This window comes from Erithacus rubecula (assembly GCF_903797595.1).
Source record: "Erithacus rubecula genome assembly, chromosome: 1".
NCBI lineage: Eukaryota > Metazoa > Chordata > Aves > Passeriformes > Muscicapidae > Erithacus > Erithacus rubecula.
The window spans coordinates 46,509,823-46,537,262 of NC_136658.1; the positions used below are offsets into that span (position 1 = coordinate 46,509,823).

General features: G+C 36.9%; 1 protein-coding gene across 1 annotated transcript in view; it reads right to left on the minus strand.

Moving 5' to 3' along the window:
* Positions 1-27,440, minus strand: part of PCCA (propionyl-CoA carboxylase subunit alpha) — a 265,961-nt gene that overhangs the window by 116,860 nt on the left and 121,661 nt on the right. Inside the window, exons 17-18 of the mRNA XM_079327423.1 lie at positions 19,335-19,445; positions 11,018-11,120 (exon numbers count right to left, since the gene is read on the minus strand). Coding sequence (XP_079183549.1) covers positions 11,018-11,120; positions 19,335-19,445 — 214 coding nt within the window. The remainder of the gene's footprint in view (positions 1-11,017; positions 11,121-19,334; positions 19,446-27,440) is intronic.

A 27,440-nucleotide genomic window follows, 5' to 3' on the forward strand; every position in this document is an offset into this window, starting at 1 on the left:
GAAAACCACAGCAAATAGAGGAATAAGTTTGACTTAATATTAGTGAGCAACTTACAGTTATTGTAATTTGAGGATACAGGTAATAAGAATAAAGGCTTTGCTGCAGGGGAGGGAGCAGGCCAGGCAACAAAGAATTTGAAGAAAAGTGCTCTCACTAGCTCAAGGAAACAAATGGTAAAGCTGTCTAAAGACATTAAAAGCTAGGTGCAGCCAGAAGAGGACCTGCTTTACATTTTAGTGTCTGGTAGAAAAATGGACAGCAGAGAAAATCATTACTGAGTCACCAAGATATGTCACCATCTCTGCTACCATCATGCCAGAGAGAAGAGATTCAGAAACATACATTAGAACACACAGGGGTAAAGACAAAAGCTTAAAGCCTAGGAACCCAGATTTTTCAGAAGTTTGGGGTTTTTTTTGTTTTTTCTTTTTTTACTGGAATTAATATGCAAATAATTTATTTGTATCCTCTCACTACTAACTGCAGAAAAACTAATTTTACTATCCACCACAGAGACAGGATAAAGACCTGTCATCTCCTTTCTAAGTCCATGGGTAAACATCCCTGGTTTCAAAAGAACGAGGTCCTGTGCTGTTCTTTCCTGCCCAGTCTTTCTCACACTACAGGCTTTGAAGATATATGTTAAAGGGAAGCTGCAGCCAAAACAAACTCCAAGCAACACATCTAATTATACAGAAAAGTAAACTACTAAAGAACAGTCTGTGAAAGATATTAAAGAATCATCCATAATCATAAAAGAAAAGTCATCTGAGCAGTCTCAACACAGACCCAGGGAAAAACATCCAGGCCTTTGAATATTTATGAAGAAGCAACAGAAATCAGTATAAAGTATTTTTTAGTTAAGGCATCATCTATCCCAAGTATGCCATTGAAAATGCAATGACATATCCCTGTAGCTTTCTTTTTAAGATTCACAATACCCCCCAATTACAAAACCAAAAATACACAGTACCTAAGGTGGAACAAAGAAGGCTATCCCTAATGCAGGTAGTAGATGACTGACTTTGAGTTGGGCAAATATCAGGGATGAGACTCAGGTCCAAGATAGCACATAGCAACAATTAGCAACAATATTAGCAATGCTACCTCTCCAATAATTATGAATTATGGAAAAGCTACATTATCACAAAACACAAACCCATTTTTGTTGGTTTTCTTACAGACAAAGAAATTAAAGATACTCCTTTCTTTTATCATTCCTTGGTAATACACATACCAGGAATATCTTCAAACAAAAGTGAAGAAAGATCTCCAAGTCTGCTGGGACAAAGACAGGGCTTATTTTTCTCAAGAAAATGTCATTCAGTATTTTTATTTAAATACACACACACTAAAATTATACAGAAGAGACACACCTCTGAAAGCTGAAAAGAAAGAAGTCTTAGCTCAATCTTGTATGTTTACACTTTTAGTCTTACCCTTAAACAAGACTGAATTGAATCACACTGAAGGTTTAGCTTCTACACTGAAATATCAAATTTCAAGTCAACAACACTTTTATTTAAAATATGTTAGATAAAAAGGTAATATACTCTGTGTAAAGAGTTCCCTGGAGGTTAAAAGAACCAATAAATTAACTGTTACCATATGCTTGGCTCCTTTTGGCAAAATTCAGTAACAAAACACTGCCAAACCTCTTTAGGAGGGTAATAATATTTGGTCGCTTACAGCACAACTTGGAAAAATAGAAAACTGGACAAAAAGCTTGGAAAATAATAGAAGAAACTTCATGTCTATAGCCACATGCTGTTGGAAGAAGAATTCTAACAAAGTGAACTTTATTGGTCTGATCTATAGCAAACAGTTGTCACCTCAAGGAAGTCACACATCAGCTAGTACACTAACCATATATTCTGCATTTGGTTTTTCAAACAGCAATAGATATGTATGACCATTTTGAAAGCAGGAAGGTTTGTAAAATTAGTATTCTGAAGTGTTAACATGCATACCAGTGCTTTCATTATGGGTTTATTTCATTAAAAATGAGAAAGTCTGGGCTTATTTTTAATGCCATGGTCTTAGACTTTACTTATCCTAAAATTAAATACTTCCTACCTCTTCCCTCTATATATTTTATACCTATGTAATTGAGAATAGATCATGACAGATAAAAAGCCTTTAACACTACACCTCTAATTATAGTTATAGACTGGGTATTTTTAGGATATCTATTGCAGACATTTTTTTAATACCAAAAAAAAAAAAGGGAAGGCAAACCTGACTGGTTCTATTCCTTTATCAAGAGAGGCAGAACTTGCTCTATAGGAAATGACTGTTTTTTCAGATACGAAAATGTCCATTTTATTTTTGTAATCTTCTGTGATAATACAAATGCATTATCATTTTTATTTCCAATAAAATGGTTATAGCCTCTTTTTTGTGCCATGACGATTGGCGTGTAGAGGAAAAACAGATACTTAAACTTTTCTTATTTCTTTAATCAACTGCATCATCCCAATAAATTTTAATTTTTATGTATAAAAAAAAAACTTGTTATTCAACTTACAGTTCTGGCACATCTGGCAAGCAGTGTGAAGTAGGCTGACATGTATAGGCCAGACATTTCACTTCTTAAATGTTATTGCATGGTTAATCCTATATTTGCATTAATTTGATACAAGCACTTACAGGTAAAAATAATCCCCAAGTATCGGTCTAAAGATTAAAATAATAAGCCTCTGGAAGGTTTTACCAGAGGAAAAATATTTTTTACCATTCTATGGATGTTTGCCTCATTCAGCCATTTGGGATTTTATTAATAATCTTCTCATTACTGTATTCATCTTCTGATTTCTTAATTTTTATTTTAAGTAAGACAATTTCTATGAAGACTTGACACTTATATCAGAGACTTCATTACCCTGCAAAATATATCCACATTTTAAAGTATTTAAGAGGGTTAAACAAAATGCAAACATTTAATGCAACATTAAGCATGTGAAATAAAAACTTGATTGCCTAAAGCAAGCATGCTATGCTGTTACCCTGGTGACAGGTTAAAAAAGGATTGTGAGCTGAATGGCTGTATGATATGAAATTAAAATGTTTCACATTGAACAATCCAAAATGAATTGGGAAAGGTTAGAGCAGAGGAGAGAGAAATCAATTCTCCAATGGCAATGGTGAATGGAAGTGAAGTCTGAATAGGATTTGCCAGTGGGGTGCAACAGCTGCCAAATATCCTGCAGCCAAAGAATTACAATAATACTGATGAAGTGTGCAAGAGCTTTTGGAATCATTGCAGGGAACAGAGAAATACTCCTACAATAATGAGGCTATTCTGTGTCCCATCCCACTTTTGCAGTTGAATCAAAGGGAAAAGAAACGGTTGAAAATTGTAATACCCAACAACAAAGGTATAAATGAATTACCTATCCCTTCAATCAGTATCTTGTATTTAACTACAGCCTCTGTGAACGTGAATGAAGCCAGCATGCTAAAGAATGGACAAATCAAGACACATACATGTAAAAGCATGCAGACAATATTGAATACTGAATGAGAGACTTGCTTCCCATATATTTTGCTGATAACATTTCTACAGCAACAACATCCAGAATAAGCAATACTCTGCACAAACAAACAGCAGGACACAACCAGTGGCTCAAGAAACTACACAAGGTCAGGTGCTGATGGTCATGCTTATCTTTAATAATCCTAGGAAAGAAACATCAGCAAAACTTCTCATGTGAATGCAATTACAGATGTATTTACTGAGCTTAGAGACCTTAGAAGTCAAGAAAAATGTTGCCATTCCATAAAATTATCCTACACAACTTCATTTCTGCCCTTGGAAACTTCAAGTAAAATACACAGAGGAAGACAAAAACATATCCTTAAAATACCTGTAAAATGACCTGGGAGCACATGGCAATTAGCACACACCTTGTCAGTTCTACGGTTTCATGCATACACATTTTACACACAGGCAAATATTCAAGGACAGGTTTAGGAGGTGCAAACCTGCATGAGAGGAAATAATACTTGGACTTATAGAGGAGATCAAAGTAAATTAGATAGAGAGAGGTATTGTAAAGAGATGATCTTGCAGAAGAGGTCATAAGCAAAGCACAGATAAGAAAAAGGCCAGATTAACAACTAAAAAAGGGACAGAAATTCGGCAGCACAATAGAAAACGTTATGCAAATTCAAGTTTCAGCATTAAGTGAACAGTAGCTACAGAAGCTATAAAGCTCTTACAGCAGATGCTGTTTTCCCAGAAGACATGGTGAAAATGAAAAATAAACAGAGACTTAGCCAGGTCCACCTACTTTAGTGAATGCCTCTCCCACCAGCAATCACCTCAGCAAGATGTGGGGATCTTCCCAAGAGATGTTCGCTGAGATTCAAATTTTAAGTAATTATTATCTTCATAATGATGTCATAATTGTTAGCAACTCTAAAGACTGAGCAAGTGTGGATTGTTGAGTGTCCAGAAGATATTTTTGGACAATGATACAAATTATAGGGATGACAAGGTATGAAAATTTCTCATGACCGACTTCTCCATTCCTGGAATGGATATTTAGGAATCAAATGGAACAATGGCTCTGCTTTCAAACAACTATAGAAATATCTTATATTACTTGTGTTATCAATCTGACTGCATTAATCAAAACAAAGAAAAAATACTATACATACACTCTGTAGAGTCATAAATGCTACCTTAATGTCGCATTTCAACTTTTCTATTTTCCATAGAAGTTCATTCCCAACTGGCAAAAAATTCATGTTTCACATATTTGCAGTTACTTGCTTGTTTCTAGCACATATAATCCTCTTTCTGTGATAAGCAACTGAACAACTGAGAAGGGTAAATAATACTAGATTTTAAAGACATATAGAATATTATATAGGGCATCTGGTTTTGTAGTTATTAAGCAAGATTACAAAAAAAAATATACAGTAATCACTTACAAGAGGTCAAAAGAACAACATTAGATAACAGCTAGAGAGCCAAGAGGGTCACCACAACCAAATAAGCCCATTATAAACAAGGGTTTCACATGAAAAAGAGAACAGGGTCTTAGTACCTTGCAAGTTTGTGGCAAAAGAAAAGACCACACAGAGAATAATGGTGCAAAGCTGCAGTAGTTACACAAACACCCCAAAGACTTTCAAAGACCTGACAGTAAATCATGGGAAGAATGCTCGACTTGCCGAGCAGGGGAGCAGAACAGTAAGGATAAGACAGTGATGTTTTCTTGAGCTAAGGATGACTGCATAATTCCAAAGTGGGGGAATAAAGCCACAGGTAGGCTGGATTTGATCAACCATACCAATGAAAACAAAGCACTTTCTCTCTATATAGAAGGTATCTGTAGGATAGAACAAAGTATACATGTTTAGATGCACTTGCAAGAAGAGTTCATGCTAATACTGAAGTTCTAGGGAAGAAATAAAATTAAATTCACATAATGCAATTGATATAGCTCAGTGGTGCCTGTGCTGAAAGGAAGAACTCTTTCCCTTTCCAAGAGGCTGGTTCAGATGACTCCAGTGAATTTTCCTGACATCATCTTCCTTCTTTTTAAAATTAATGCAACATAACCTTATTTTGTGCTGCTCCAGCAGTGCAGGAGAGCCAGAAAGCTCTCCTATTGGGCAGCTGACTATGCTTCCATATGGGGAAGCCCTAGGCTGGCAAAGAGCTGGCTCTGTCCCAGACTCCAGCAGGGTAATAGGTGTAGTGTCTGTGAGAGCAAGGATGCCTGAGAGGTGTGGGGCTCTACTGCCCTCTGAGCTGTTCTCTCACTGCCCTAAAATCAAGCAATGGCAAGGCAAACATCAATATAGCTGTACTGAATCAATCCAGACAGGAACTTAGAATCATTCATTAAACATAAAGCTATATGAATTCATTTTTCTTCTTGCAGTTCACCAATCATTTTATGTTCACTGCACTAGACCCCTGAATTTCAGAATTTTAAAACAAAAATGTAGCCCAGCTATTTCGGAACTTGACAAAAACTTGATTGTATTTTAATTTTTCACAATACACTTTCCTTCCTGGGAAAATATTATTTTATGCTTCGAAAGCATAGTGCATTTTAGCTCTCAAAATACTTCCTACATGTTGATAAACAGATATTTACAAAATCCCAATAGTGCAGCAAAATATTAAGGCCACTTTATCTTTTTGTAAACTGAGGACAAAGTCAACTGGCTTCTCTAAGGTCCCACAAGAACAGTTTAACTCAAGACTCCCAATCCAGTCTTCTGTATTAAACACACAAGCAAGAAAAACCGTTAGTGTTTTGGGGTTTTTTCTTGCTAGCAATTTAAAACATTTTCCAATGTGTTACCATCTTTTTTTGTGTAGTATCAGGTAATATAGGCATGCAGCCTCACTGTTTTTTTTCCAAGTCATAAATGATGAAAGGGTAAAACCCATAGAAAAATTAGGAAAATACATTTAGCAGCCAACACAAGCAACACATAGGAAGTGCTGTAGGCAATTGGGTTTAGAAGTATAAACATCACATTAGTAGACCCATGAGATAGCATGATGTAGCCACACCTGGAGAGACACTCTCCTTTTCCCCTCCCAACCCACTAATGAAAACAAGTCTGAAGCCAAAATGTGAAGATTCAACTGTACAACATCATTTCTGGTCTCAAAGGCTAACTACATCAAACAGACATAAAATAAGCTGGATTCCCTTCAGCCAAAATATGTTTCCACTTGAAACAAGATCAAGTTCTGTCTAGAAGACCTTGGGGTTTTACTAGATGCTGTAAATCTGTTCAGCAGCTGTGGGTGGCACCAGTTCCACAATACAGTGGACTCTGGATTAAATAGGAAAAGTCCTAAAAAGCTAAACATTCTTCAGCTAAAAGCTGAACAATGAAACAGTCATTAATCATGCATGGCTCTTTCCTGTAGGAAATATGTGCCTCTATTATCTGGATATTCACATTAGTATGTGGCTCACAAAATACCAAACACTTTCATCAGTAAATCACCTTTCAAAAATACTTGAAAAAACACCTCAACCAGGAAGAATCCCACAAAACCAAACCATCCCACATCCAATTTTTCCCAAGAAAATGGGTTAAATAAAAAGCAGTTAAAATAAGGAAAAAAAATAAAAACAAAACACACGGACACACAGAAAATGCTCTAAATACTTTATTGCATCCCAAAGATAAATACCTATATTCCTGTAACTCTGAGCATGCATGAATCTCCAACAGCTGTTCTAGCTAAAGCTTGGCAAGTTAGTTCTAGGAGACTGTTGATGAGGCCAGGGGCACTACATAACAATACAGACAGTGGAAACTCACCTGTGGATGCTCCACCCAAATCATAGCACCATCTATTTGAACACAGGAAAGGCAAAGCAGCCTTGGGCTTGTGGCCTGCATTAACCTCAACACCAGACAACTTACTGCAATGAACACTGCCACTTCAGAGGTCAGGTTGGCTGAAACTAGCTGAAGGAACTTGCCTGCCAAAAGTGGAAACAGCATGCTGGTCACCAGAACATGTTCCACCAAGAACCATACAGTTGATTATTCAGTCACTCAGGGGACTGCAAAATACATATTTTCCAGCCACACCCTAGAAAATATAATCAGTTAGAGAGGAATTCCCCTCATAAGTATGCTACTAGTTTGACGTGTGGCATCTCTGAATCCCTTTTATGAGCTCACATCTTCTTCCTTGCTACGCTTTCCCACTCTTAGAGCTCTTCCAAAACAATTTCTTCAACAATTTCACTTGTCAGAAGTAACCTGCTTCTGACAGAATGATCCAAAGTAAACTATCTATTTAACTATAGTTAAATAATTTCTATGCTAACATAGGTCATTTTTGCAGAACCAGAGTGGAATGCAACTACACACAAAATCACACCTGAATACTGGGGAGCAAGGGAAGAGCAGCCTGCAACAAGATTCCTTCATCTGGCTCAGCTGCACTTCATCTGACTACAGTCCCAGTAACCCTGACAGGGAAAGCTGGAGCTTCTGTGAAGAGCTCCAAGCATAGCACTTTCTATCTGACCAGAATAACAATCCTGATCATGGGCTGAATAAATCACAGGGGAAAAAGAGAACACAAAATACCCCTGCAGTTGTGAAAAGAATACATATTATAAATATGGCTCCCAAAAGGGAAAAGAAAACAATTATAAGCAAAGATAAGCATATAACTCAAGTTTAGCAGAAAACTCTCTGTTCGACAGCTGTGACAAGTTTAGAAGAAATAATGTAAGATTTCAAAATACGACTCTTCAGTAGTTCTTCACACATGAATTGCTCAATTGCTTTCAGCACAAATGAAAAAAATGCTGTCAACATAAATAGAGGGAGGTGAAATTCTGTGGGTGATGATCAAAGTATCAGTGTACTTGTTCAAACCATTAGGAGAATATTATGGATCAACTTTGGAGCGTGCAGTCTGTCTAGTCTGCTCACATCTTTCAACATGGATTTAAAACTCACACAGACTCCAAATGCCCAATTCTGCCATAATGAAGATTGCAAACCCAAGAGTACAACTGGTCTTTCTGATTTATTGCAGCACAGGCTCCTACTCTGAACTTTTTGCTTATGAGTATTTTTCAAACAGAGTGCAGCGTTATGAATAAAGATGTGCTTTTTCTCTGGCCACAACCCTGCTCATTAAAAAATACCCACAATATGGAACACCTTCAAAAACAAGTCAGATGCAGTTTGGGTAAGTTAAGGACATAGTGAAGAATCCTTGATGAGACTATAGTAATTCATATGCTCCACAGTGCTCAGTCCCCTCTAGAGGGAGTCCACTAACTGCTCTAAGGATTGGAGAACACTGTCCAAGACACTGCACAATCTTTTGACCTCATTCTGCCTTGGCTTCTTTCCTTTTTCCTTAGAACAAGCTGTATGATTTTGGGAAAAGGGTATCATTATCAGGTTTGGTTTCTTCAGAAGTTACCCACCAGTAAGAATTTTTGCATTAGCTCATCCTTACTTGGCCTCAAACAGGCAGCTTTGCCATCATTAAAACAAGCAGATCTAGCAGTATGTATGTATTGAAACCATGACACATTCAATAAGAACCACACTCAGCCACCACTTGAAGAAAATTCTAATGCTTGACTTCTGAAGGATTCATAATTACACCCCCATCATGGCAAGAGAAAGTGATCTTCCCTGTACTGAAAAGATTTCTTAAGCTTCACCATTTAAAATCTGAAAAATCATACCTTCATCTAGTTTTACAGATGTTTCTTTCATGTGACCAGGCCTCTTCCTTCTCTGCTCATGGCGGAAGAATACCTGTGACGGAGCTTGGCTAGCATTCCAAAAATGAGCTAACTTTCTTTCAAAGCAGGAGTGGATTTTTTTTCCCCTAGCACAGCCCAAAAAGAGATGGATGACCATGTCTGATTCCTCAATGCCATACTTCATTTACATATCTGTTTTCACAGTTAAAATAGTCATATGTGTCCTTTCTCTTAAGATACACAGACACCTAGTAGTAAAAAAAGTACTTGCAAAAGAAACAAAACATTAACAGACTGTTCAAAAATCGGATTCTTTTCTTTTCTTTTTAGCTACTTAGAGCATTTTACAGGTAAGAGAAAAGAAAAAAAAAAATCACAAAGCAGGGAATGCAACAGCAGTTTGATCATCACTGCTTAAATTAACAATTCCTGTACTTATTCTAAGTACAAAGTAATCCATTATTTCTCTGTAGCAGTACCAGACTACTTCCTATGTTGGCCAGTAAAAACTACAACCAAGGCTCCTCCTCATTTTCCCCAGTTTATCTTTTTTTTAGGTAACAGTGGCCTTTGAGTGTCTGTTCTTCTCCTTATGCCATTCACTATGAAGGATATAACTTGTGGAAGGAAATAAAAAGATGCTTTAGTTTCCCCTGTAGATGCATAAGGCAAGCAATGGCCCAGCCCTGCATATGCTATACATTACAAAGCTGTTATGCTTGCCCTTAGTGTCTCTTTCTTTTTTTTAATACCATATGGTACTAATTATCTTTGTGGGTACAAATAAAAATAAAGACTTCTTGAAACCACATTTGATTTATTCCTGACCACTGTAAAATCAGTAATAGAATACACTGTCAAACCACTGACATGGAATGTGAATAATGTCTACCCTACACTATGACTTGCCTCACATGCAAATGCATATGCAACTACACTGCAAAAAATGAGGCAAGGAGAGTTATGCTGAAGTCAGGATTCCCTGATATACAACCATTGCTAACACCAACTACATAAACAAGCTTCACAAATTCAGTTAATTCTAACAGAAGGTCTCAAGGCACTGACAGTGATGGGCCAGAGGACAAGAAAAACTAGACAGCCTAGACGAAAAAATCATACTGTTCAAAAAAGCCAAAGAAGTGAATTAGCATTTTGGCATGGGCTACTGCAATGGCTCATCAATTTACAGTACTAGCCTAGGTTACTAGCAGCTACAATTCAAAAAAATGGGGGAGTGGGGGAATAAAAGCACCAAAAAACTATACTTAAAGCAAGATGTTGACTCTTCCACCAATTACCTTCCACCTTTACAGTTTGAAAATGTTTTCAGAATTAAGACTCTAAACTATTAGGGTTCTTCGTCAAGGTAGCAAATTACTCATAAATCTACAATATTTTAAAGCTCTGTAGCTGAATATTCATATTATGCCAAAGTGCTTAGATTGCTTCAAATGGGCACATGGGAAATTTGTGATGCTCAATTTGTGGTTAGTTACTAATGCAGCAACATTTTGCATTAATGAAACTCCTGATGTGCATTAATTACTGTACTGGCTTGTAACACATTTTTGTGCCTATTAGTTTGCTAATACTTAGAATAAAAATAATCATGTATGACTTGTGCAAGCAGGGAAATGTAAGCCACAGCTCATTTGAATTTAGAAAAAAATAGACTATATTAAGAAACCATGCAGTTTCTCACCAGTTATTCTTGTGCATTAGAAGATGCCATTAACAAAATGCATCAGCACATCTGAGTTCCTAGAAATGAGCTTACCTTGGAGTCCCTAGAAATCGCTGTGATCTCAGTTGTTCAGCCACATACAAAGACGCTGCTGTTGCCAGTAGTTGCCTTCTTTCAAGATCTGTCAACTTGTGTCCTAGTTTTCAGAAAGAAGTTTAAAATAAAATTAGATACCACAGACCAACACAGGCACAAAAAGTAGTAACTATCAGTTAAGACACTGCTCAGTCCTCACACATGAAAGCTACATTTTTTTCCCCTCTAAATTAAGATGAGGCATAGCATAACAGACGCTCTGAGTTTCAGAGTTTAAATTGCATGTTTTCATACAAATCAGCCCAATTGCTAACACTGGTATCTCTGTTAAAAACAATTTGACAACTGAAAGAAAAGAAACTGAATGATGCTGCAGCATCTTGTTTTCATTACTGAAATGTCACTGGTTGACATATTGTACCTCATGCTGGTAAGGAATCCATCTGTACATTAGAACTTAAAATATAGAACACTCTCAGTACTTTATCTGAGGCAAAGGCAAGAGATCTTTCAAACAAAAGGGATAGCACAACAGTATAAACCCAAAAAACTAAAAGGGGATAAGGCTACTTGTCAGCCCTAGGTCATTTAGTGCTATTTGTGTAATCATTAGTTCACAACTAATGGAGTGAAAGTCCTGTGTGACACTTCAAAAGCAGAAAGTGGCTCAAAACAGTCTATAATCTGAAGGCTGAAAACCTAAAAAATATTTGGCAAAAAGACACAACCAGGGTGATAGGAAGCAGGTTTTCTACCAACCTGATCTTGTTCCAGAAAGTGATGGTTAAATAGAGATTCAATTGTCCATTCAACAGGCTAAAAGAGCATAGTGATAGAATTCTGCCCTCCCCATCTTTAGGTCAAAAATCACACAACATAGATTTGGTTTGAAAAGATGGCAATTAGGTGGCCAAGAATGATGTGAGACTCTAGAGAAGGGCCACCAAGATGAGTAGAGAAATGGGGCACCTCTCCTATGAGGAACAGCTAAGAGAACTGGGATTGTTCAGCCTGGAAAAGAGAAGGCTTCAGGGTGACTTAAATGCAGCTGTTCAGTATCTGAAGGGTGCCTGCTATAAAGATGGAGAGAGAAAATTTACAAGAGTACGCAGTTAAAGGAGGGAGAAACTAAAACAGTTTAGATTAGACATTTGGAAGAAATAATTTAATGCAAGGGTGGTGAGGCATTGGAACAGGTTGTCTGGGCATGGATGCCCTATCCCTGGAAGTTCTAAGGCCAAGATGGATGGAGGTCTGAGCAATCTGGTCTAATGGACGGTATCCCTGCCCATGGCAATGGGGTTGGAACCACATGATTTTTAAAGTCCCTTGAAACAAAAGACACTTTATGGTTCTGTGAGAGAGAACAAAAAGACAAAGTATTCAGTCCACAAGGCAGGAAGTTTAAACTGACATAAAACAAGATGAGAACTGCAAAGTTCTTCATTGTCATGGAGAGAAAAACTTCATCCTTGAGAAAGATTTTGCACAAGTGAAAGCAAGACAGGAGGAATACACAATAAAGTTAACAAAAGATAAAGGCTGAGAACTGAAAGACTTTGCTGAACTCAATTACAACATAGCTCTCAAAAAGTGCTTTATGTGCACATATCCCAGCAAATGCCATCATCCAGAAGAAGTACAGATTTCACATGAAAAGATAGAGGAAGAGCTTCAGAAGGCTCTATGTCCCAGAGCAACTCTGCCCAGGGGGACACATTTGCTCCCAGTTCTGCAACAGAAAAACAGTTACACAGATCCCTTCCCTATCTCCATCCTCCCATCACCTCAGTGCTATGTAATGTAAATTCACATTCCCCAGTACTGGTTACTAGCCTGTGACAATTTCTATCAGCAGAATAAAATAAGACTAATGAGATCCTGAAGAAAATCCAGAATGGAGACTATTGTAAAGGACTGGAGCAGACTCTACAGCAACAAAGCCACAATTTCAAAACAGGATGTCTTCTGCACAAAACCCATCATTCCTGGGCATATTAAACAGGGATAGGCAAAGAGGCTAGTTAGAGTCCACCTCAGAAATGCAATCATGTCACAGTTATGGGAATACATTCATTAAAGTCCAACTAACAGTACAAAGAAGTTGCCACAGGCCAAAAAATGTAAATTTAAAAATAACAAAACTCAGAAAATCTGCATCAATTTCTTTTTAATTTAGTCTACATTAACATATTCTGGCTGAATATTATTGCAAGTTCCTTTGCTCAGTGTTTATTTTTTTAATCTGGCTTGAAATGGAAACTGTCTTCAACAAACACATGCAGAAATAAAACTGCTGAAAGGTTGAGTACCTGGCTTCAGAAACAAACTCGATCTTTCCTTTGCCAGTTACTAGAAAAGTTGATTGCAAGGCAAAATTCAAAAAACACTGAACTTTTGTACTATTTGCACATATGTGCACACACACGTGTGTATATATAAGCCTTATGTAATTATACATTGCAACAACATCAATTATCTGGATCTGAAACGTGCCAATTTCCCCATTGTTTATACATAGCGAAGAAACTCTGAGATCACTTTTTCAAAACACTGAATCTAAAACTGATGATTTGCTTACATACCTCAGCTAAAGGCACATCAGCAATCTGCCCTAAAGCCTTTGCTTTTCAGTCCTCCTGCCCAACACTCATGACAAGACCATGTAACCAAAACTGCATGTTGCCACCTGCTCCAACACACACTATTAGAACCAACTCAAATAAAGGAACAAGGTAAAACTAGAAAGATCTCATTTAAAAGGTTTTATTGTACAACCTCCATCTTGGATGAAATAACTGCTTTTGTGCTTGCTCTGCCACAAAAACTATTTTCTTCCTGTATCTTCAATAAAAATCTAACTCCAAACAGTGAACAAAGATCAATAAATTGAAACAATTAAGAACTGAACAAGAGTCACACTCACTTCATTACTGCCAACATGAAAAAAATATTTATCCATTTGTCACTATTTATACCAACATGGCAAGCAGAAAACCAGTTATGACTGTAGCATCCAAGGTAGATTCTGGGAGATAATAGAAGCTAACATGAGCATACCAAAATTAGGTTTTGGAATCTGGAAATAAACACACAACCCTACCACAGAATCTTCTTAGCATAACTTTGTTGCATAAGTTGTCCAAGTGCTTCCTTGAAAAAGAGTGAAATGAGTAAGTAGCAAAGGTCCCCCAACTTCCAATATACGAAGTTAAATCATTGCTCTTCCCTGTTCTCATTACTACAGACTCCTGTCTTACACAAATTTCATCTCCACAATAAAATGTGGAACTGACAGCTCCCAAATCTCTGTTTAACCTGGGATATACTACTGCATTATTGCTGAATTATCACCTGAATTACATAAGGCAAATGCAAAACAGGAAGAATGATTATAAAATTAAGTCACAACAAAAGGAGTGGAAGCAGTATTGTTCATGTGATTTAAAACTAGATTGCACACATCTATTACTACCAAATGTCAGAACCCTAGTCGGAAGGAAGACAAGAAGAAAAGTATTTCTCTCTCATTTCCCTGATGTTATGATTGCTTAAATCAATATTATCCCAGTATCCCCCAAGCTGAGTCAAAAAGGTTCATGCAATTACTTTACATAACCAGCTTCAAATTAAATTACATAAAAGGTCATTTTTCCCATAACAGTCTCATTTGCATTTTGTCCTAGAAATGTGTTTCCTACTATCAATTACAGGGAAAAAAACAAAACAAAACAAACAAGCCCTGGTTATGTACCCCAGTGAGTTACTTAATACTTAAAGAGTGACTGTTTTCTGATGGGGAAGAATAAAAATTAAAAGCATAATGGGCAAGATAAAAAGTGCAATGCATAATTCAGATCAACACAAATGTAGGCAATGTTTATAACATTCCTAGGTCGTGTTCTAGCTCAAGTTTTTCCCAGTGAATTTTGAAGTTAACCATTACATACACCAAGTAGGCTGAGGCAGAAAAAGTTGAACCTTATAAACATTATATTCCAATGCAAAGAAAATGAATGGAAATAGCAGCAAGCATCTTCCATGTTCTAACAGTGACATTCAGGGGAAGCTGTGTTCCCCCTCCTACTAAGAGCAAAAGCCTTGAGATTTAAATTTAAATGTCATATCTGCAGTCCCAATTCACCTAAAAAGCACTTTCATTCAGAATCATACAATGACTGAAGGGACCTTGAAAGGTCCTTAGTTTATTCAGCATGTCCCCCTCCCCAACAAGCAATCTCAACATCACATTCAGAATAGATTGTTCAGAGGTTTGTGCAGTGTCACCTTTAAAATCCTCAATTCATGACCCCTGACACTTGCCGTGTAGCTGTGCAACTCATTGAAGAGCCTGGCTTCACATGCTTGGGAACCCCCCTGAGGTCCTAGAAGGCTGTCCTTAGGTCCACTCTAAGATTTCTTGCTTCCAGGCAAAACAAGACTGGGTCTCACAGCTTCTCCCTACAGGTCATCTGTTCCAACCCCAGCACCACCCTTGTGGCTCTTCACTAGACTTACTCATGCTAATTGCCATCTTTCTTACATGCATGAAGGAGTTAAAACTGGACACTACTCCAGACATGGTTTAATAAGTGTTAAGCAGAGTAATCATTATGTCCAACCAACATATTATGGTAAACACAACATATCTAAAAGCTTTCATCTCATACACAGTCTCTGGAGCCAACATGCCATTTCAGAAAAGAAGTGCTTCCTCTTTATTCCTTTCTGTAATGGAAATATAAAGGACTGTCCATCAGAATTTCTGTTCTTCCTCTCCATTCAAATAAGGTAAACATGCTAGAAAAGGGAAAGTAAATTATTCCTTTTTTTTCTCATGTATTTTGGGATAACTTCTGTGATAAACTCTTGGAAAATGCCCCATCTTTCGTTGGCACAGGATGTGTCTCTCAAAGAGTGATTGATTTCAGACATCCTTGAATAGCAAGAAAGAACAGAACATCAAGAAAAAGAAAACCTCAATATTTAAAAAGAAAACTAGGAAAATATAAACTGTGAAACAGACTGAACCACAATGACTAACCCCACAAACAGAGTACTAACCCAAAGATCCTTGAATTTGTCTTTTGTCCAAGACTCCTCTTGGATCTTTGTGAAAATAGAGATGCACTTTCTGTCCCATAAAATCAGGTTAATACATAGTAAATTTCTTTTTCATCAGACAGACTAGAAAGTAGAGAGGTTTCCCAGGTTGTTTGGAAGCTGAAGAAGAACAGCGCATTGGACTCCTGCATGCTTGGCAGACATTTTTATTCTGCAAGTGCTTGGAGGCCACTCTAAGACAGGTGCACTTGTGCCACCTGACCAAATCAGTGTTCCTGCACCCACCCTTAGAACCACATACCTCCCAAAATACATGGGTGCCCAGAGCAGCAACCCACCCCAGCTCACCTACTGCCAGCCAGCATTCCAGCCAGACATCCCTCACATGGACAAAAAAAGGGAATGACAGCAGCTGCTTTCCCACACTAATCATATTCTGAACAAGGTTACTTTCAGCATAGTTAGTATTTTAAAAAAACTTGCAATAAACAAACTATAATTCATTTTTTCTTAACTTCAAGGTCTCCTAATAAAGGATTATAAAGGAACTCAAAAATGAAACTGTAAAACAAAGCATCTCATTTTACTCTTAAGACTCAATATTTATACTTGAAGAAAAATGTACACACAAAATGGGCCAGTACTTCATGCAGTCACCAGAGAGAACACAGCTGAGATTCATTACTTATCTACTTAGTTGTAGATCACTACAACTGCACTGGCAATTGTGCAGGTTACAAAAGAAACACAATGGATTGTGCTTGAGCATTAATATTACACATATCTCCATTGAAATGTTTCTTTCTTTTTTCCAAATTTAAAACACGTCTGGTATGATTCCTACTGTTAACAATTGCACATATTTTTACATATTTCCAGATTTATGTTGGCTATATATGGCTCTAATTTTTCAGATTGCCACAATGGTTTTTTCACAGATAATAATCTTCTATAAGCAACAGTAAGATATATGAAGCCACTAAACTCCTAGCAAAGTTTACCCTGGGTATTTATATTAAAAAGTTAGTTTAAGTGATTAAATAAGTTACATATACATTAATTTTTGCCTTTGATTCTCTTGCTGAGCTTCTACCTGTCATCTGCCCACCATCCTTGCTTGCCTGCAACACTTCCCATTGTCCCTGGATTTGTAGAAATATTTTTCAATGGGTACTTTAAAAACTATCCTCAAGTTTTAATCATCCATGTTTCTTAAAGCATGAAGGATTTGATCCAGTGCAAATGTATCATTAAAAGGGCTCTCAGTTTTTTTGGTGAGCTTTTAATCATGAGCAACTATTCTTGAACTGAAGTGTAATGCCATAATATGTTTCTTTACTTATAATTAAGAAGGCTAATGCATGCTTGTGTTTGATATGTGGAAGTAGATGAGCAAGATTTTTCATACAGCAGGAACAAAGCCTAGGAATTTCACATGTGCCAACCATTCATTTCTATTATGAATATAATATCTGTTCTTGTGTCTTCTGGTGTCCAGAGAAAAAGCACAACTGTAAGAATCTGTTAATACAATACTGCTGTATGGTGTATGCTTTTATTGCTTCCAGTTATGTGCCAGGTGAGGCTGCCTTCTCACAATATGGTATCAGGACTCTAACATCTTGCCTCCTTGCCTTTTTCCTCCATTTCCCTCTCTGCATTCCCAGTCTCCCACTCACTCTCCACATTTACTGAACTTCACCGGATTCCTTCACGAGCTAAGTCAACCCAGGAACTTATGAAAAAACTGCCGCAACAAAAGCAGCAACAGTGAAAAAAATGCAGGTTTCATGGCAGTTTAGAAATCTGGGTCTACTCAGGAAAATTACTATTTAGTCCCAGAAACATCAGAGAGACAAGACATGAGATTCTGTATTCAAGTGTCAGGGAAGGGAGAGAGACGAGCCACAGTAGCACCAAGCCTTCAAGAGCAAATCAGAGTACCCTGGAATTTCTGCTGGATGAAAGCCATCTGAGTTACCCAAAGATTAGCTAAGTACCCCCTAGCAAAAACAACAAAGGAACTTTTCAGCTTGAAGCATCCCAAGCCCACTGCCACTCAAGGTGGCTAACACCTGTTCCTGTGGTCTCAGTCAGGAGCCAGGAACAAGCAGGATGCATTAATCCCACATGTAGGACTGTATCACACACAGAGATGTCAATTACATCACGATATCAAGTAGCTCTGGTGCAAAGAATAGTCATCCACACACTCACACACTGAGTCCTGAGGTAAGAAAAATCTGTTCTGCTCCTTAATGAGACTAGAGTTTGGCAAGGTGCCAGTCATGTCCACTGACTGCCAATCTGGCAGTGCTGCCTCCAAAGTGGGATGAGAATTCTGCCACATTGGATTAATGATGAACAGGGGAAAAGGAATCTCCACGGGATTCATAAAGGACCCATGAATGATGAACTATAAATACTGTCTTTTTTTTTAATAAGAAATGTGTTCTGCGTGATGAATGCCAGCTGAGGTGAGAGACCTGTATGGAAGAACCAAGTCTCTGACCACACAGGTCAAGAAAACATCTACAGCAGATTACCTAAGAGAGAAGACAATCTTTTAGAACCTGATCCTTGTGAAAGGAAATCAATCTATTTGCTTTTTTACATTTTTCTAGCAACCATTGGTAAACATTTTTGAAATTGAGTAGTTTGAGATCCTGTAAAGAAATAACTGCATCTGTGTTTATGCTAACCTAGTGCATGAGTTAGCAATTTCAAAATTATGCCCATTACTGTATGTAATAAGTACTAACACCAGGGTACTGAAATACTCTGATAAAATGTCACATTCTCCAGACAAGACTATTGAGAAAACAAAGGGTGCCAAAAGGCAATTCTAAAGATGCTACACCAACTTAATGAAGAAGCAACAGTGCTGAGTGAAAACTTATACAACTATAGTTGATAGTAGAAGTACTGTGTGTAATGAAGCATGATAGCATAGCAGAATTGAACTGATGTTTATTTTACCTATTTCATATGACCTATAAGTGGTTTTTCTTGACTTTGGGTGAATTTTATTTACTATTTTATCACTAGAAGTATGTATTTTGCCTTCTGGAAAATAAAGAAAAAGTTAACTATTTCAACTTTATGCATTATTTTAAAACTAATTCTGTGTATGCACAGATATGTTTGAAGAAAAAATAAAGGCTGGGGAGCATATCAGTCTGAAAATATAAAGGAGCAATAATCAAAACAACACTGCTAAAGAAAAGAAATATTTCCAAATGAAACAAACCTTTAAAACCATCAGGATAGACTTCAGGAAGGAATTTAGTGCTGATGTCTCCTTGAACAAAGCGCGGATGGATGATAACTTCTCGCAGCAAAGAAATATTGTGAGCCACACCTGAAAACAAAGAAACAAATCAATACAAAATCAGGTCATATTAATCACAAGTTACTGTAGGAAAGGACTTACAAAATATGAATTCCTATCTTTCTGGGATAAATATTCATTCACAAATTAGACACCATAGTACTGATGTAATCAATGCAGATTTACCAGTTTTGTTTCACTTCTGCGTCAAAACCCTTTTAAACATTCAGCTTAACTACAAAGTAAACAACTTAAATTTTCACCTCATCAAACCTAATTCAAACACCTATGTTGAGTTAAGGACAGCAAGCATAACCAAGAGACTTTTGGTTCAGGTTCAGAAGATTTAGGCAAGACCAGAGCCATCTCCTTGAAATGACAAATTTGTCATGACAGTAAATATTAGCTCAATTCCACTGAACCCTGAATGGAAGATATGCACTATGTTACACCCCAATCACAGTAATGAAATACAGGAAAACTTTTATCACTTGACACATCATTTTGCAACGTTTTTGTCATTTGTAATGCGTAAGAGACCCCTGTGTAAATTACAAAACAAAGAAATTTATTGTTTCCTCCACATGCATTTTTATCCAAACTTGCATGGTCAATTGAATCCCTGGTTCTCCTTTAGCATCACTCTCTGTTAGGCATATAGCTCACAAAAATTATTTACTTAATTTTAAAATTACTTATCACAGAAGCTTTAGAGATATCTCTATCCTTTAATTACTCTGAATATTATGCAATTTTCTGCATTTCTTCATCTCTTTCTCATTCCACTTTTCAGCCATCTCAGGTCTCCTCTATCTCTGAAATGATTTTATTTTTAATTGAACAACTTCTATGTAACTAAGTTACACAGAAATCCTAAACTGGACTTTGCCAGAAGTACTTGCAGTTTAGCACTGGCCACTAAAAGTAATTTCACTGAAATATTAAATACAATACTTTCATCACTGTCAGAGCAACAGGTAATACCAAATCACATTGCATTTGCCATATCACATTAACTTTGGCTTTAGCTACACACCATTAAATATAAAATGCTGAACACATCACAGAACAGTTTATGGCAAAAATTTTCCTGTTCATCCATATCTCTTGCAAAGCACAACATTCTGTACTTCACATATGTTTACCCACAAGTTATTATGATTGTGATGATACAATCATAATTAGAGACGACACAACTCAATGATTTAACTTTTTTTATAATAGCTCTAGTTTAAAATAATATTGAAAAATAATTCATTTCAAACTTTGGTATTTCAGTTGTAAATTAGGGTATTTGGATTTTTTCCCTTGTTGAGATCTCACCAAAGCAAAGATACGAGCATTACAGAGCATGCCATTTGCTGAGGCTACAGGTGATTCTTCTACACTCCTTTTTCTTTTGTGTTTTTCTAGTTTAGAAGCATGAACAACATCCTTGTTATTTTATATGCAGACCAGTTCAAACATTTTCAAAGCTTTCTTTCCCTACTAGTCTGCTGCTGGTGTGAATTTTCAAGCTCTCTGTGTGGCCGTCACTGAAACCACTTTAAATGCACCGAGCCAGACTCGGCCTCACCGAATCATGAAACCACAGCTTTAAAAACTCCTTCATGAGACATTAAATAGCACATGACAAGCAGTTCAATGATGACATGACAGAAATTTGTCCATTTGATTAAAAGAAGATCCTTGCTGCCTGTGACCTAAACAACCATTCACAGATCCTGATTTCATTAAATCAGGAAAGTCACACTGCATCTCCACTAAACTGAAGAATTAAAAACCTCATGCTAAATGATCATAACCTGGAAACAAATAAGGTCTGTCTTTGGTTGCTAGAAATTCCCTCCCCAAAATTTCCAATCTGAATAGTAAGTTAAAATATTGCAGAGACTTCATCTACTACAGCATCAAGACAAGGAGAAGTTCTTCAGTGTTGTCCAACTTTGAATTCAGGATTTAAACATGCTACAATGTGTAACCAGATCATCTCACAATTTTCTTTTCTAAACTGCTACAAGATCCCTGGTGAGGTGATGGTTGATGACAGATGACAGAGCTTGGTGTCTCAACTGCCTGCCCCGAAAGACCTAAAATCAAAAAATACGATGAGTATTTTTAATGATTTCTAACTCATGTGCATCTAAAAAATATGAGGCTTCTGCAATGTTTTAAGCTCCAAAATTCCTTTGAAAAGTTCAATAGAACAGACAAACCTAAGTGTTTGGGAAGCAATATAAAATGCATTTTACATACACAAATTAAAATTTTAATAAACAAGTTTCTCTTTAAAGTACCAGGACATGCTATCTTTATCAGTCCCTGTGATCATTATGTGAGCAATGACTTCATGGTTCATCTGCTTCTCAAGACTGAGTTGATACTTTTAGTGATGCACCAAATCATATGGCTTTAAAAAAAAAGTACCAGCATAATCCTTCAGAAGTCTAGAAGTTTTAGATTTGCAATTTAGTGTGACCTCTGTCAAAGTTCATAAGGTCTCCATCTGTGTGTGAGTAACTACTAGGCTACAGAAATATGGACCCCTAGAGCAGCTTGCTCCTGACTACCTGCTGCTTCCAAAACACTGGCCAGACATTAGCCTCACACTCTCACAGGATCAAACAGAGGCTAACAGGCAATGCTTATTTCATGCAAAGTTAGACACTAAACTGAAGTATATTGTATTTATGTCGCAGTGGTTTTCAGAGAATTTTTCTTTTTCTTGAGCAGATCTGCAGACTGCCAGGAACAAAATCACATTTGTTAGCCTGACAAGCCATGACATTTTCAACAAACAAGCAAAATCCTAAACTATATAAATTTATTTCTCCTCCAGAAACCAAAATTTCACTTTAGCATCATGATTTTTACATTGTTATAACTGATGCAGAACTGCAGTTACAGTTATATTCTTCTTTCCTATAAGTCAAAATATAATCAAATATAATAATCACTGTCACTGTCCTCTATTTTTTTTTTCATTTTGCATGGCTGTAGTTTTCATACAATATTACATCAGTAGAAGCTCAATTTAAAATATGCTTCTTGGGTTTCAATTTTTACACACTATTTTCTAAAATATATTTGCAAAAGAAAGACTAGCATTTAAATAATGGGGAGCTAACAAAATTTTTTAGAACTACATATTCATATGCTTTATATAGAACACATATTCCTGAGGTTCCATTAATTTTCCAGTTAAATTGTCATTATTGCCTAATGAATACAGGAACACACTAAATAATCACACTGCTCACCACAGCTTATTAGCAATCCCCATTTGAAGAAACCCTCATTAAAAAAATTAAATTATAATCAGAATAAATTACTCCCCATACTGCCTGTCTCTATCTTGCCTCCTTCCTTTCTTCATTGTCTGCCTTAAAAACTCTATTAAGTACACCAGACTTTTCATTAACTTACATTCTGTAGCCTAACTCCTAACCTGTCCTCACAAGAAAACCCAAAGACAACAATAAAATTCATTTTATAGAAAACAATTTTATAACAGGTTTATGAAGAGGCTATCACACCATATTTTTACTCACTAAAAATCAGAACATGGAATGCCAAGGCACAAAATCATAGGCAGTGTTTTCACTACAAATATTTACTGACACTAAACATATTCAGTGTTGATTAGTCTTTTTACAGTATTAAGCTTCTGTCATCTTGATGCCTGCAAACACAAATCTGCATTTATCCATGTAAACTTAATTGGAGTCCTACATGCCCCTCTGTAGATAAGCAGTTGAATAGACTTAACTTGCTGATAATTTCAAATAGTGCTAAGTGGAATAGAAAGAACTTTATCTGCATGCTTACTGACTGCAAAACTAACACGTGGAGTACAAGACTAGAGGTTCTCTTTTTAACAAGCCAGCAAAGCTAAACTATCACCCAACAATTTCAATGCTGAATAAGAATAAATGTGATGAAGCTTAGGAGGTATCTCAGTTATTTCTCTAAAGAAAATACAAAAAAACTAACTAAGCTCTGCACTGAGCATTATGAAACACTGATTATGCCACTGTTCCTTAAAACAACAACATTATCAGACTTGCACAGACTATGAAAACACCACTTTCAACACAAGAACTTCTCAAGTCCATGATTACTACCCAGCAAGCCTCCAAGTTCGTAATTCCAAAAGTTTTCATACTATTCCCTAAAACCCTCAACATTCAACTGTTTAACTGTCTTTCAAAGCTTGTGTTTTGCTACAACTTACTTCAGAGCTGGCTATCTGTATACAAAGTTCCATCCCAAAAGCAAGAAAAAAATGGGGTTTTTAGCTTTTAATTTTAATACACAAACATCCATGGAAAATCAGTACACCACTGACCCTCTGAGTCACGAGGGGTCTGAGCTGAACATGTATTCCAATAATTCTTTCAGACATTAAAGTCTGGAGCTCACTGAACTCACCACAAAAAAGGGGGAGAAGAAGGGAAGTAAAAGGAGATAATATATAGTAATATCATACTGTAAAATCATAAATTCAAACTCAAACTAAATATTGTAACTGCATGTGGTTCTGAAATTCTTAGTCAGAGGACCATTATTTACAGTGTTAGCAAATGCATATGAATGATTGAATCAGCAGAATAATCGAAAGCAGAAGCTAAGCATGGAAAGTGAAAGAAAATAAATAGCCATTCTACCATCATCCTCTCCTCAGATATCTTTTTACTCTAAAGATGGGAAATACAACACTAGGACAACTTCATATCTAGAGAAATAATAGCCCCTTTTTTTCACTGTCTTCTCAGCTGGACACATTACATTTCTTGTTTTTCACTGCCCCAGCTCGTTCTCCTTAATATAAGAGAGAGAAAAAAACAAACACACAAACAAAAAAACGTATCTGGCAAAAACAAGGTACCTCTTTAATTTTCCCTTCTGCACTAATAACACTGCCTTCCTCTTTTACCTGATCAGCCAGTACTTCAATTGCCTTTCCCTGGCTACTCCACAGGTAATCTGTAACCCTTCCTAAACTATATGAGAAGTTGGCATTCCTACTCCCTCCATTGTGACTGGTTTCAAAGAAGGACAGACCAGGAGCAGCATCTGAGCTTCAAGCTGATGCTACTAAACATTCTGTAATGGCCCCTTTTAGTGATTTTGAACTAAGTTTGTTTCCTTCCCTTCTCCAGTTTTGGTTTCCACATCAATACACTCGGGAATCTGCAAGAGGGGAGAACAAACACTCTCACAGAACTAACCGTCTGTTACCTCTGCTGAGCAAAAGTTTATGACCTGTTGAAGCATTTATAAAAGCACAAAAAAAAAATTTAAAAAAAAGCTCATTTTATTTAATAACAGACACACTATACACTGCTTTTGCAGGGAAATTTGCCTCTTACACACAAAGGTTGTTTTGCTCACAATACCAGTGAGAGCATTTGCAGGGGATAAGAATACAGGAGAGTCTAAAGTTTACATGTATACTGCTATTGAAAAGTATCTTTCAAGCTAAAACTAAATAAACTCAGTAATTTATGATGTTTAGATCTAAATTAAAGTTTACTGTGAAAAGCTTTGTACCTGAAATTAGTTTATTTGAAATATATGATAAAATACTAAAATTGAAGTTGGATGTTTTCCTTCTGCTCCAGGACAACCCTGCTTGAGCAGAGAGGTTGGACCACTGTGATCCCTTCCAATCTTTGTGATTCTTGCAAAGCAAAGGCCTTCTCTCAACACTAAGTACAGCTCTCCTTTTTCCCCCCAATTAGTTGCTTACAGTTGCAAAAGTTCAACAGTTTCTGCTGCCACTATTCTGGCAGGTCTCCACTCAGTTAACTTCTAGAGAACTTCTTTCTTTTCCCCTCAAACATCCACCACCATTATTTAACACTTTCCTGTTTTCTCTATGCTCTTTCAACTCATGCTGGAAGACTCCCCCAACATCAGCTGGTGGCTCCTTCATTTCTTCATTTCCACTCCTCCTGGCTCTATGTGCTATTTACCCTTTTCCACAGAGGCTTCTTTTCCCACTCTTCTTCCTCCCAAATGGGAGGAATACATTCCTTTCTCCACAGAGCAGGCAAGATCTCAACAGAGAAGGGTTGACTTCACACAAAGACTTAAACTTCAATTATTACTTTACTTTAGAATGCTCAGGGAAGATAAAAGCAAACAGAGGTCAAAGGAAAGATTACAGGAATCTGCACTCAAGGATTGGAGCTATCTATCCAATCAGACTCTCTAGTGAATTGATAATGTGCTCTACTTGCTGTAGAAATGCAACCATTTCTTTTATTTAAATAGATAAAAATAACTTTCATACACAAACTTTCCAAAACACTTCATACTGGGATTTAAATATGCCTTCAAATGAACAGAAATGAGAAAAACATATTAAAACTTTAGAAAAACCAAGAAGGAAAGCACACCACACCATGTTTACACACACAGGATATACACTGAAAGGCATTCTTTCAATACTCTATTTCTGTTGTTCAAATTAAACACCCCCAAAATAAACAAAACAAAAAGAACAAAAAGTTTCTGAAAAAAAGCACCATAAGAGACAAATGAACTACTAACAACGGTGGATGCTCAAAGAAAATAAATCATGCCTCATCCCAATGAGCAACAGTGCTTCTCTGCCTGACTGGAATTTAGAACTTTTCACTATTCACAAATTCCCCAGTAACCACTGGACAAAACAAGAAGTGTCTCTTCTTGAGACAAATCAGGCTTGGACCTTTAACTTTAATCACCCCTGAACTATACTGCAAGACTCAGAGATAAAAATGTTATCTATTTAGACCCTTTGTCATTCCAGAGCCTAAGCTGATATTCTGAATTCAGATCAGCTCTCAGTGGAGGAGTCAACTCCTGTCAGAATAATTTAGACTGTAAAGAACCTCAAGCGATCATTTAATCTAATCCACAACTCAAAGAAACGCTATCCTAGACTTTCATCTGCTCCCATTAACAACAATTGAGACATTTCACAGGAACAAAGATGGAGATTACATTCCCAGGATCACATTGACTCTATCTTGACTCAATCTGAAGTTAGTCATACTGTTAGTATCTACCAATGAACAGACTGTAGCATTTCCTTTCCTCTGTACAAATTGTCATCAGCCCAAACTGTAATATAATATTAACATAGTAGGCATTTTCAGAGCACAGCATTATTGCAAACACTCCAATTTGCTTTATTCAACATTTTTAATGAAGAGACTGTTGTTACAGGCACTATAAAATGCAGCCTTGGTTGCTTAACATGTTACTTACTCAAATTTTGCTTCAGTTTGCTTTCTTTAAGAGTATTAGACTATCTTAAAATTCAATTATTTTCATTTCCTTCGTGATCTTGTCAGGCAGATTTAACTGGGAAGAACAGCTAAACCATGAATTCAAGGCCAGGTAGTATCCAGTCTAAGAGAACAAGTCAATAAAGACTTGTCTGGGGAATTGCTCCCAGTAAATGGAATAGAGCTAAAAAGGAATGGGGTAACTTGTGAATATCCCAAAGCCACAGCAGTAGATACTAAATGTTTTCTCAAACAGCCAATAGACAAGGAGCAGCAGAGTAAGTCCTTGCCCTTCACACTGCCAACATGCCTCAACCCAGCCTAGATGAGTCACCTCCTGAAGGGTCACTGTGCTACTTCAGTCCTGGCTTCTCTGCTGGGACTGCCATGAATGACATTGTATAGTGGCATTTGCTCCAAGAAGACATTTGTCTTCTAGAAACTGGATAAAAACCACTGATTTCATGCAGGTCAGCAAGCAACCATCAAAATAGTAGTGACTAAAATTCCTTACCAACTTTTGTCTGCTTTGAACTGGTGACACAGAAGTGATGGGGAAGACTCCATCCTCCATTAGCAGTCCCTAAGCTACATATTAGATGGTCCTTGACCTGTTACCCAGTCACCTTACATCCCATTCCCACCCTATGTGAGTGAACAAGCATCTTTGTTTACAGAAAATGCAATCCTTGGGATTTTATTTCTAAAATCCTCACAGTGCACACCACCACTGCAACTGGCATGG